Source organism: Poromitra crassiceps (genome assembly GCF_964638095.1).
Source record: "Poromitra crassiceps genome assembly, chromosome: 12".
Lineage (NCBI taxonomy): Eukaryota > Metazoa > Chordata > Actinopteri > Beryciformes > Melamphaidae > Poromitra > Poromitra crassiceps.
Window position 1 is genome coordinate 14,682,209 of NC_139632.1, and position 13,258 is coordinate 14,695,466.

Sequence of the window (13,258 nt, forward strand, 5' to 3'; positions counted from 1 at the left end):
AGAATGGCATTGAACCCAAAAACTCCAGTATGAAAGAGAGTCAGAAGAAGAACAGACGACTCCTGCTCTCTAGTATTTACAATAAAGGTGATCTGTGAATGGCTGACATAGGAAGTGCTCAACTGACCACACAGACAGTTACATGTATACCAGTTAAACATGAAGATATGAAATGACTGGATTATGCTAACCTAAACAAGTTTTTTTGGGGGGGTGAGAACATTAGGATAGACATCCTTTGTGCATTGTTTGGTCAGAATTAGTTGAGAAAGTGAAAACAAAAGCTTCCTTGCCTAGTCAAAAACCTTCTGTCCCAGTTTAGGAGTCAGTATTCACTTAGTTTGTTTTCTGGGAGGAACACAAAACCAATCCAACAAAAGGAAGGGTCACTGCCTGGTCAACGCTTTGCGGGTGTTAAGACCATGGACAGACAACGTGCAACATTGGACTTGATCCCTGTCCCCTCCATCCCCTCGCAGGCTCTCCTTAACAACACCGCAGGGTTTTGCAAGTTAAATGCAGGAGGAGGGACCTTTTTCCTCAATTTTGTGTAAGACTTTGAAATGCAGTCGACCACTCTGAGCAAAACATCCTGGAAGAATAAAGGTTTTTGAACAAATGCTTAATACAAGAAGCAGCAACGAGAGATTTTCACAATGGGATGTCCCCTTCCTCTGGTCTGCACCTCTGAACTGGTGTGAGGCTTGTTGAAATGGTTATTTTTACACAGTAATATGACACACTTGAGGTTTTCAAGTATTTCTGTAAATACACTTCTCTAATAAAAGAGAAGCATCCAAGTTTGTTGTGGTAAATTTGAGGGTCTTTCTGAACAGTTTAAACAGCAGTGTGGCGTAGTGAGTTGGCAGACCCATCCTTCAACCAGAGGCTCCGTGTTCAAGCAAAAAAGGAGAATTTCCCTCAATAAAGCATCACAACGTTATTCATATTATTCATTTAAAATATGGGTAAATGGAAGAGGCAGAGTGGATACAACCCCTCCCCCCACCAACACAGCCTTTCCACTTTTACAATCCACTTTCTAGTTCACAACTTATTTGTGTCTTCTAATGTCCAAAGTTAACATCTTATTCTGTACAAGACAATCACAAGGCAACATTCTTCACTTCAAAACTTAAGCAATACTGTGTTCAGTTAGCATTAGCATTACCTCGGCTGTTGTGGTGGGTTTAAGCAAATTCATCATGGCCCATATTTGTCAAATGTCTCAGAAAATGCCCTGAATTGAAGAATTTAATAAAAAAAAGAGAGACAGCAAGTCATTGTGCTTTTTTAAAAGATGGTAACCCAGGTTTTTTTGTTGACAAAATAACTAGATCTTCTATATTTAGAGATACTGAATGCTGACCTTAGGTCTTTTTCAAAAACGGTTATATAGCATTTTTGAAAGAAGAAACTCAATTATAAACCAGGAATTTGAAGAATGAACTGATCAACCCGCTGTAGTCTGCCCTGAAATATAACGCAGAAATGATGTGTACCCATTACATGTGAATGTAGTTTCATTGCTTTCAATATGCCACACATAAACTCTATCATAGATAGTACTTACACTGGGCGAAGCAAGGCATTAATGCTAACAAGAAGGAAATCAAAGTGTCAACAGGTTAAGTAGGAGTCATTGTGCTTATGACAGATTTGCTCCTTTGTAGTATCAATTTGAACACAAGTTTCACATCTCAGAGGACTAGTAGCTTCCAGTTAAACAACATCTAGACAAGTCGAACACTATGACCCTGTCCTGGGGGGTAGGTACATAAAATGCCATAGCCCCATTACCAACTCACTAGACTGGGCTATGCTCCTGGGAACTAATTTGGGGAGATAGAAGTCACTCCATTCTGAAGGGATTGAATTAAATCAGAAACATCATAATACTTCCTCTTCCCTACACAATCCTCTCATATACAGATGGAAGCTAGTGGCTAAGAAGTTTGGATTTCATATAAAGGGAGTCAGCTTGGGATGTAGCGAGTATGGTTAGTGGATAAGAGGATTCCTGACAGGGCCAATCCAAACCAGTTTTGAGTGGGTGTTTAAGTAAGTTATGATCTGGAGATATAATGCGACATTCGTGACCTGATGTGGAAATCAAATGGAACATGTCAATCGTAACACTTGACAATCTCAAAATCCATATCCACTGCATAACAAATTCAACAAACAGTCTTTACATCCACACCATCTTGATCCGCTGCTCCAACCTGCATCAAGCCAGACAGAGACCGACAGGATGGACGTGATACTGCAATGCCAATGAGTTGTAAAACCACAGTCTTGAGGAGAAGGTGTTGAAACAATCAGAGATGGGTCTAGTCTCTTCATGGGGTCAGCAGGCGCTGCTGAATCAGTCCTATACAGTCCCCACTCCACTTTGGTGCTTGCTGGGCCAGAGCGGGCCAGGCTGTGCCGTGCCGTGCCGTGCCAGGCCACTAGGGGGAGCCAGAGTCGCTCCTCAGGACAGTTCAGACTTGCTGAGGGCGATGGCCAGCTCCAGGTCCTCTTGTTCCTGCTGGGTGAGCCTGGCAACACGTTCCTTCTCCTCTCGCTCGCTCTCTCGCTTTGCCCACTCTATCATGTCTTCCTCTGTGGGATACTGCTCCATAAACACACAAGACACACACACACACACACACACACGCCATGACAGTGCACACATGACAAGTCCAGACACACAAACACAGACAAAACACACACTTCTTTAAGCAAAGATCCCAAAGATGAGATGAAAACTTGCTCTCAGAGCTGGCTGATGCCTTCCACTGTGTGTATAACATCCATTATAACAGCAATACCTGAGAGGGCATTCTATACTGTGAATATGGGTAAAAAGGTGATGTAATAGCCAAAGTGCACTCTACCATCAGCATCACTGATATGAAGCATCCAATCACAGTGAAGGGTGTCGTTAAGAGTATTGTGGCTTTTACACAACAGTCATCATCGACCGTCGGCAACACATGTACTGTCCAAAAAGTTTCGTTGCTCATTTACAAGTGAAATAATCGCGAATAGACTTTATAAGTTCGGCGATTTGATTTAGCATCCATAGAGGATCTATGGGGTTTCAGATCTTACAATACCTGGATTGGCATTTGATTTGGATTAAACCATTAAGAGTTTGAGACAATGGCATGCACCTCAGCTAAGCTCTGGAATGCATGAAATTGAGTTTCAGCGACACAACCCCCCCCCCCCCCCCGCACACACGCACGCACGCACGCACACACACACACACACACACACACACACACACACTCCCATCCCACTTCAGAAACAACACCACAATCCTGTGCTAAAAAAACAAAAACACAAGCCATCCAAATTTGTACAGGATCAAAGATGCCCACGGAAAGATCAGTCACTCTCCCCCAGGCTAGTGCCATCGTGTATTGTGATCTGGATCATAATTAGGGTCCGGGGCAGGAAACTAAATGGGAGAGAAGCATGAAATCTGGAATCTCGATTGAGGAATAAGTGGGAGTTGTGTGACCAAAGAAACAGAAATCGTGCAAAAATCAACAATGAAGCACCCAATGTTTGTAGCTGGGAGGCGGAGGCAGGGAACATTCAGATACACAGTACGCAGGTCAGTGAGTTTATCACCACAGACAGGACATGCACTCTCATCAGGTACATGATTCTCAGTGAATAGAGACTGAGGCATCACATCCACTGTGTATCCACACACATGCAAAGGAAAGTGAGCAGCGGTGGTATGAAATTAAATTGCGGATATTTTTAAAGAGCAAGTAAGTGCAGAACATGCATGATTAGAACGTAAAAGAAAGAAGATATACTCGGTTGACAGAACATGCATTTATCCAAATTGGAGGAGACCTTTTCTATCCAGATTACATAATCAAGTTCCATTGCTGCTCTCAAACCGGAGTCAAATCAGACCTCAACAAAGGAGTTAGCAAGAAGAGAGATGCTGTACTTTAAAGAAAATCCTGCGTAATATTTGTTGTCTGCTATCTACACCTTCTCATGTATTTATTGCAATGATTTGTATGGGATGCTATCAAAACATAACCTGACTCTGCGAGACAACAGCGCTCCCGTCTGGCAGAGTCCGGTACATCAAAACATACAGAACTGATGCATTTGCTGATGGAAATGTTACAGATGCACATAGAAGCCAGAGGTGGTGCCCTTCATTCAACTCTTTATTCAACTTATTTTGACAGAGGAGAGAAGAAAGGAGGTATAGAGAGAGAGAGAGAGAGAGAGAATCCAGGCAGTCCGTTTCTCCACAACGAACGCAGTGCTGACCAGACAAGGGCCGAGATTGGAATAAATTGAAGAATGAAAGACTAAATGGATGGATAGATGGATGCATGGATAAACAGATAGGTGGGAGGAAAACAAACAAAAACAAATAGTGATTCCAGGAGGGGCGGAGACAGTGGTAGGAGTCAATGGGAGCCAGCCAATCAAACACAGGACACGGTTAGTGCGTGCAGCTCGGGGGTTCAGAGTGAGACGGACATGCAGGATGCGGTCAGGTGAAACGGGGAGGGGCTAAATCAAACCTCCTCCCTGTTTTATGATCATGTTATCCATCGCAAATCCACAGCTTGATACTACAGTTCTATGCACTGAGAGGATTTGACTGCCATTGACAAATTTAATTTGACATGTTCACAACGGTTCAGCCAATTGACAATGAGCCAGCCTGTTCTCTTTCTGCTTAAAGTTCTTCACTTGCTTGGTTGCTTCCTGGAAACCTTGGCAGCTCACATAAAATACATAAGGCTACTTACAGCTTTGATGTTAGAAATATTTCTATTCGCACAGATCGAAGAGAAAAGACCGGGCATTGTAATTCCTCGGTCCCTCTCAATTAAATCAATGTGACTAGAATTCCCCATGAGATGAGATGATCTAAATTCTTTAAAAAAAGTTGTAGTTAGGTTGCTAACACAGTTGACAACATAAAAAGAGAGCTCTTTCTTGGCACTTCTACTTTTGCTGACTTTGGCTTTAAACTAGAACGCTGTGTTGGGGAAGCAGCTTGTTCCCTGGAATATTTTTCATCAAAGTCAGTTTGGTAAAACAATGGTAGCTTCATGAAACGCAGGTGGAAACGGCCTGACATTGGATGTCCCTCATGCACTGCCTGCAACCTATTAACTCCCACTGTGAATCAACCTATTAACCCCCACTGTGAATCAACCTATTAACCCCCACGGTGAATCAATGTCAAGTCCTTCAAGTCAGAAACGCCGAGTCAGCAGACCTGGGGTAGCTAATTTACACCCATCGCACACCTGGGATTAACCTGAGTCTCCATTTTACTGTAAAATGGTGCAAAAAAAAAAAGTACACAAAAGGGTCTTCCCTCTTTCCTCAGGATGCAGGATGACTGAGTAAATTAAATCTTTTGGGGAAAATAATCATTACAATATTTGAGGGTCCCATGTATAAAACCAATACTAAGATTCCCTACTACTGTATCCTTCAAACAGTAATTCAAAAACACTACCGATGTTTTTGTTAACATTAGACATCTAATTTTGCAAAGAGACTATTCTTATACACCTATTCTGCAATGAATGATCTCAACAGGTGCATAGGATAGGATGTAATATCAGTTTGTTGAGTTGTGATGGCTGACACCAACCAATAGCAAGCAGCCTCTCATCTCTCCATTCACTGCCAACCATTAAGAGGGATTCAATGTCACAGAGATAGTAAGTGAGTGTTTTGTAAGGTAGCTTGTATCTGCAACTAGGAAGATGTTGCATGTAAAAGTTAATATATTAATTTATCTATATTAATAGCTATAATGATATTGTACATTTCTTTATAAAGGAAGGCAGTGGAACTTCAATCTTAGGACTGGACTCGGACTCGAATGTGCAAATCCAAATATAAATTGGTAACATAAAAATAAGTACAGGTATAAATAATCTTTATATAAAGCAATATCCCATTCACCCTAAAGATCTAAGATATACACAAACAGCAGATAGGATGCAAGAAAAAAAAAAAATAGAAGATTAAATAGTTTAAGTCACCTTAGTCATCAAATAAACATAAATGTGCCATCAAGCACCTATGCTGTGTTGGCACTTACGTTATGTTAATTTGTTTAATTCTATAAGTTTTTCTGGCAGTGGATGGAGTGATTCATTTGCTAGATGGTTGTGGCTTATTTGGACAAGTGGATGTGATTTATGAGATTTTTTTTTCTTCAAATAAAATAAGAGAGGAGGGCGTGACTATGGAGAGTCGGGTGGAGGCGAGGGAGAGGGCGAGAGGGCGGTGCTCACTTTGTCAAAGCTGGCAAATCGGTCAGCTTCCCGTGCGTTGTGGCGAGGAGGGGAGGAGGGGGCGAAGGGGTCGGCTGGGGGATCCTTGGCAGGTAGGGAGGAGGAGGACGAGGACGAGGAGGAGAAGTCTCCCGACGTCTGGGGGAGGAAGTGCCCTCGTCGGTGGAAGGAGTCGGAGGACTCCGTTCTGGAGATGGAGGATTTCTTACCTGGACGGACGAGGCACAGACAGGCGTCAACAGACACAGACGCATTGCAACGACACACGACAATGAAAGGCACACACAGGTGGGAAAACAGGAAGTCTGATCTGTCTTTTTATAAATATTAAATGTTGTATCATTGTGCTGGGAATCACTGGTTTACTTCTGATACAATACTGAATTCTAAATGACGTGTTTTTTCCATGGTTAGTTAGAGTAGTGCCACTACTGACCTGGAGGTGGAGGGGGAGGTCGAGTTGGCGTGCCCGTTTTCGGGGGCAGGGCTGGGGGAACGTCAGGGCTCGCAGACTGGCTATCGTCCTGGAACAGGTTTTTGTTGTTGGTGCCAAACGGGTCGGCACCATTGGACTGGAACAGAAGGATCACGGCAACTCAAATAATGTGACATGTCTGTTAAAATGTGCTGCCTGAGGGGAGGTGGGTTCAGAGAAGTTGTGAGGATGTTCCATTTGGTGAAGACGTGAATCCAAAGTACCATTAGTGCATACAGTTTTATATGACGGAGCAGGAACAGCCCAAACACAGATTTAAGTATTGCACTGCGCACTTAAAAGCTCCAGACCGGTTTCATTGAATATGATTTCTTACAGACCATAATTTATGATGTGACATGGATCATCGTGGAGTTTAAAAATGTACAAAATGTAACAAAGTACAGCCATAATCTGCAAAAACTAATCACATCATTAATCTCTCATATTTGAGGGCAAACCAGGTTTGAATAAACTTGTGCTATCACACACACACACACCTTTGCTTTGATTTCCAAACATTTATGACATTGCAAACAACAGTAACGGTTTCATCAGCTTCCTGGCCAAACCGCAACATAATCACTAACTTGGCACCGAGGGGAGGTGTGTGTTTTGTTGTTGTAGTGGCACGCACTATCATGGCCTTCACTGTGTTAGGACAACATCTACCTCCACGGTCTCAGATTGCACGTCATTATTGATGAGTTGGTAGTCAGTTCTCCCTAGGTGGAACTCACGTTTCACTCTGTCTCTCTCTCTGTCTATCTGTCCATCTCACACACGTACAAGGTGTCACTGCCTCCCTATCTCAACACCATGTATCTCAAGCACAGGATATGATGTTACAATTGGATCTGAAAATTACCTTTGACAAGGCACTGAAATCAGCAAAGCCCCCTCCAAACGACTCGTTACCAAAAACAGCAGCAAACGGATCTGAAAGACACACAAAGTATGTGAATGAGATTAAGTAATTTACCCGTCCCTCTCACACAGGCGCACACACACACACACACACACACACGCAGACACACAATAAGACACTCAATATTATAACATTTTAGCAACTGCATTGCCATCTGTCTCCAGAGGGTGGAGCCATGCCACAAGTCATACCTGGGTCTGAGCCAGCGCTCACTGTCGTACCTCCTGGAGCAAATGGATCATTAGTTGCTGTGGTGTCCTAAGAACAACACAAATCAAAACATGTTAACCCCGTTCTGTATTACACTAAGAGTGCACATGCATATTGGCAAACTTAATGTGATCAACTGGAAACACAAGTCATCTATTACAACACAAGAAAATAATGTGTGTTTTAATTGTACGGTAGTTTAAACTACATAATGGTATAATGATGGTATTTCCCTTATTTCAACTGCATTATTTCCAAAATCTGCCTTGACTACATATCACCAAATAATAAAGTCATAAATAATTGGGGGGAAAAATTAAACTTCCAGTTGAAAACAAACCTGCAGACCATGGTAAGAAAATAAAGCCTCTATTTACTGTATTTAACCGATTTTAATACTTTTTAAGGCCGTAATTTAGATTATCTAAGACTTTGTCAGGCCTTTTAAGGATACTAAGACAGCCTGTCTGAAATTTGATCACTGTATTGTGACCAGTTGTTGTGGCTTCACTCACTGCTGCCAGATCAGAGCCGGGTGGAGAGCAGTTGAAGGGATCTTCCCCTCCGCTGCCTTGAGAACCAAATGGATCCGCCTCCCCCTGGGCGTTCACTTTGGCTCCAAACGGGTCAGAGTCAGCCATTTTGGTCCCTGTGGAGCTGAATGGATCCTTGGCTGCTGAAGCTGTATTGCTAGGTTTGGAGGTGAAGGGGTCCGGACATGTGGCTGGTGCAGGTGCTGCATTGTTCAGCTTGGCTCCAAACAGGTCGGGTTCGGTACCACCAGCAGTGGTGGTACTGAACGGGTCACCTGACACGGTGAACGGGTCCTCTGAGGAAAAGGGGGCGCTGGGGGCCTGCTTGAAGAAAGAGTCTGCAGCAAAGGGGTCTGTGCCTTTGAATGGATCTCCGCCAAATGGATCTGATTGAACAAGCACAGCGAGAGATACTTGAACCTTTGGTAAACTAACTAGTCAGATAATTATGCTTCAAATACATAATGGTAGATTTGTTTTAGAGCAATCAAATTTGTTTACCCGTGATAAAGTTAAAGTTTAACTTACAGTACTCACCAGAAACATTTGCTTTTCCAAATGGATCATCTTTGAATGGGTCATCTACAAAGGAAATGCCATTATCAATCTGACTTCATATCATAGTATCAAGGCTTTGCTAACTAAGTCATGATGTTATTTGAAGAGTGTTCAAGATAAGGAGCAAGATAAGAAGACATTAGTAAGCTGTGTTTGAGGGGACTCACGGTCAGTGAAGGGGTCTAACTGGAAGAAGTCAATCTCAGGCAGGGTGGGGGGGCTGGTCTGGGGCGGTAAGGAGGAGGGGATGGTTTCTGGGGACTCTGAAGACTCCCGTTTGGTCTCTGGGACTGGTGATGTGGCCTGCTGGACAAAGTGACAAGGCTGCGTTGAGTTGGCTCAATGTCAGAGAGGTGGGCTTTTGACTGGAACGTTGCAGGTTTAAAATCTCTAAATCAACATTGAGCAGAGGCAAGTGAACACCCTCACCTCCCACAATAACTACTAAGTTTATGATAGTTCTTGCTCGCTTTCATGTTAAATTTGTGACCCTCCCTCACTCTGGTCTAATCCCCTCGGCTGCTGTAAGTAAGACCGTGTTCTTAGCAAACCTGCCTGGTTAAATAAGGAGTTAGGTATGAAAAAACAGGAGGCAGCAATGTTCTGACATCAAATGAAAAGAACACTTCTCAGGACCGTCACTACCTTTGGTGTGCTGGCTTTAGGTGACTCCTCAGCCTCATCTGCCACTTCTGCTGAGATGTCCGCTGTAGGGCTGCTGTGTTCCTGCGGACGAGAAGACATCACAGCAACACAGACCAGCATTACTCACAGAGACAGAGTCTGACAAGAAGCATTACCCACGTTTTTGTTATGCTCAAAGATTGTGAATACAGGGTTCCTGCACATTTTCCTGGATTCAATTTCAAAACTTTTCCATGACTTTTCAAGGATCCAAAATAGAATTTCCATGCAATGTGAGGCGGTGACTCTGAGTCAATACCAGGAATTATTACTAGACTGGACAAATTGGAGACACCTCTATATTGGATTTTAGTGCTTTAGAATCACTGCATCACATTACAATACAATACATGGAAGCTATTGAAATAAAAGATGACTTTTCCATAAAAATATTAACATGAAATACAAGAAGCACTAAAGTCCAATACCACATATTGTGTTAAAATTAATTTGCATTACGTGTAAGGTTATCCATGGAAGATTACTGTAACAATTAATTTCATTACCCACAACAAAAATGACTTCAAGGTTTCAAGAATTTTACTAATTTCATGACATTTGCAGGCCTGGAAAAAGAGATTTTGAAATGCCATGACTTTTCCAGGTTTTCCATAACCATAGGAACCCTGTGAACACATTGCTTTACAGTGGTTCCTTCACTATAAAATAGAAAGATAATGCATTATAAATTCAGTATGTTGCACCTGAATTTGCATTCCATATTGGAGGAAAATCCCATTTTTGTGTTAAGAAATCATGCATCAACTAACCTGGATATTGTTTACATCATTTCTGTACAAACTGTGGGATAGTTTCACAGCAATATTTTAAAAATAAAACAAAGCACTACACAGTTCTACTGAGAGGAGACATAGTGGCTTCTTTCTAGTCATACAATAACTGACAACTGAATCAAGTGTATTTATTATTACCATAACAATGTTCTCTCGTGGCTTGGTAAAGTTGGACAGAGCACCGAGGATCTCAGAGGAGGCTAGACTAGTATAGAGATCAACGAAGGCATCAGACTTGGTCTTTTCCTCCTCTGGACTCTCATCCTCCTTCTCTTCTTCCTCCTCTTCTCTCTCATCCATTCCTTCTGTCTGTTCCCGTTCAGACTGTTCTGTCTGTGGAAGGAAGACAGCAGCTGGTTCCTCCTCTATCAGCTCTTTCCAACCGTCCTCCTGGAGAGGTTGGTGGTAGAGGTCCCCCTGGCGCAGCTCCGCCGTGGGGCCTGCTGAGCCGTTGACCATGACAGGAGAGCTGTCCTCCAGTGCTCTCTTCCAGCTGAGCTGGGCTGTCACTGACCGCTCCTCCACCTGGAGGTCATTCAGTTTCTGCTGCACCTGAATGGGAGAGGGATGGAGGGGGAGAGGAGGAGAACGACAAGGAGAAAAAGAAAGGAACTTGTTCAAACAAAGTGCCAATTTTGTAGCCAATAAGGAAGTGGCAGCAGTGGCAGTTCCTCTAATGTCCACTAGAGGCCAGTTCCAAAAATATTCCAAGTCACCTCACTACATCCATCTTTTTTTCTTTTTAACTCTGCAAAGTAAGGAACTGTTATGGGATACCTAAATACAGGGGTCCTTTAAAGGCTAAGACCAGGGCCAGACACACTGTGACACACACACAGACACTGACCTGTGCAACCTGTGTGTAGGAGTCATGTACAGACTACTGCACACACGCTGTGACACACACACAGACACACACACACACACACACACACACGCACACACACGCACACACACACAGACAGACAGACAGACAGACAGACAGACCTGAGCGACCTGTGTGTAGGAGTCGCGTACAGAGTCCTGCAGTGGTGTGAGCTGCTCTTGAGCAGACTGGACCTTCTCCTCCAGCCTCCTGGTCTCCTCCTGCAGGTTGAGCAGCTCCTCTCGTGCCTGGACCAGCTCCTCCTCGTACTGGCTAATCCTCTGCTCCTGGTCCTCGTGCTCCGACTGCAGCGAGGAGATCTGAGTTGGGGGGAGGCATCCATTAAGCCACCCAAACCCTTGAACAATCTAATAGAAAGCCAAAGTGCACGTCACTTCCTGCTTCAGCAGTGTACCAGAGATTTTCACCCGCCATTTATTTTCCCATAGACATTTCATAAAATGCTTATAAAAATAGTTTTACTTGGTCAAACCAAATGGCCAACCAGCTCTATTTAGAATCGGGAGAGACCATAGAACATTTCACTCGGAGCAAAACTGGAAAAAAAACATCGAAAAAACATTTTCTTTAAATTCGCTTTTTTTTTAACCTTTTGGTCTGAGTGAAATGTTATGTGGTCTCTCCTGTTTCTAAATATAGCTGAACCGTTTGATTTGACCAAGTAAAACTATTTTTTGATTATTCAACACACGATAAATGACAGTTGTTTTGCCTACGTTCCATTTTATATTTCAGCACAAATTAGTCTATTTAATCTTGCTTACATACTTGCATATTTTACTTCCTTGCATTTCTAATATAGTTTCTAAGACATTATTAAAGTTAGACTTTTTTCTTCCTGTATATTTTTCATTTACACCCCCCAAACTCTATGAGCCCTTCTAGTGTTAAAATATGTCACTCCATTAGCAGATTAGCAGACATTAGCATTTGAAGACTAAATGCTATGCTATATGACTGTTAAGATGGATATTGATTGCTGCATACGGATATCGTTTCTGGGCTTGTGCCTATCAGCTGGGTCCAGACCACAGTCAAACAGTATTAATGACTTTGTGCAGCAGATGGGTGGGGTTTACCATAGGGTTTACATCAGGACAATTCAGATAGTAAATGATGATGTATGTGGCAAACCCATTTGGCACCTAAATAGGCTAAAACAAACAGGAAAAAGGCATTCTCGTGTCCGGTCAGCTGCTACATGTCTGTTAGCTTCTCCTTTAAGAGGCTCTTCCTATACATGATACTACTAGGAGTACTGGACCTACCAGCTGGTTCTCGTGGCTGGTCTGCTGGCGGATGTGGGCCAGCTGCTCCTCCAGGGAGTTCTTCTGCTGGTCCAGCTCCTCCAGGGCCTCCTGGACCTTCTGGCGCTGAGCCTGGAGCTGCTGCAGCTCCCCGCTCTCCCTCGCCACCTCATCCTGCAAGTCCTGCAGGCACACGTCAAAGGGGGTGAGAGCGGGACACGTGACGCGAGTGTGTCATGTTTGTGTCCTACAGATGGACCAAAGGATGCAAAGGGAGGAGCAGAAAAGGTAGTGTGACACAATATGGGTGTCTGGGAGATGAGGAAAGGAAGACAAGAGGCCATTTCATCCTCCAGGTCCCAATAAGATAGAGGGAGACAGGACGGGAGAAGTGAGTTTAGTGTGTGTGTGTGTGTGTGTGTGTGTGTGTGTGTCTCTGCGGACAGACTTAGAGCCTAGACACACACCAAGCAGATAATGGGTGGTCGGCAATATCTGAGCCGTCGGTGCGCGTCTGTCGCCCTAGTCTTTGTGGTGTGTCCAGCACCAGTTGGCACTAGTTGGCCTTGTCAGTGGCTTTTTCATCCGATTCGACGCACCGACACAGGCGACGCACCGACACAGGCGAGGTGAGGTGACGCACC

At 43.5% G+C, this 13,258-nt stretch overlaps 1 protein-coding gene across 1 annotated transcript in view; it reads right to left on the bottom strand.

The window, feature by feature from the left end:
* Nucleotides 1–4,172: 4,172 nt before the first annotated feature.
* The window catches only part of eps15 (epidermal growth factor receptor pathway substrate 15), a gene marked incomplete at its 5' end in the record, with an annotated part of 31,845 nt that continues 22,759 nt past the window's right edge, over nt 4,173–13,258 (bottom strand). Inside the window, 11 exon segments of the mRNA XM_083648081.1 lie at nt 4,173–6,508; nt 6,736–6,871; nt 7,643–7,713; nt 7,894–7,960; nt 8,428–8,831; nt 8,974–9,027; nt 9,171–9,309; nt 9,649–9,729; nt 10,620–11,033; nt 11,469–11,666; nt 12,636–12,797. Of these exon segments, the coding sequence (XP_083504207.1) occupies nt 6,249–6,508; nt 6,736–6,871; nt 7,643–7,713; nt 7,894–7,960; nt 8,428–8,831; nt 8,974–9,027; nt 9,171–9,309; nt 9,649–9,729; nt 10,620–11,033; nt 11,469–11,666; nt 12,636–12,797 (1,986 nt within the window). The 3' untranslated portion in view covers nt 4,173–6,248.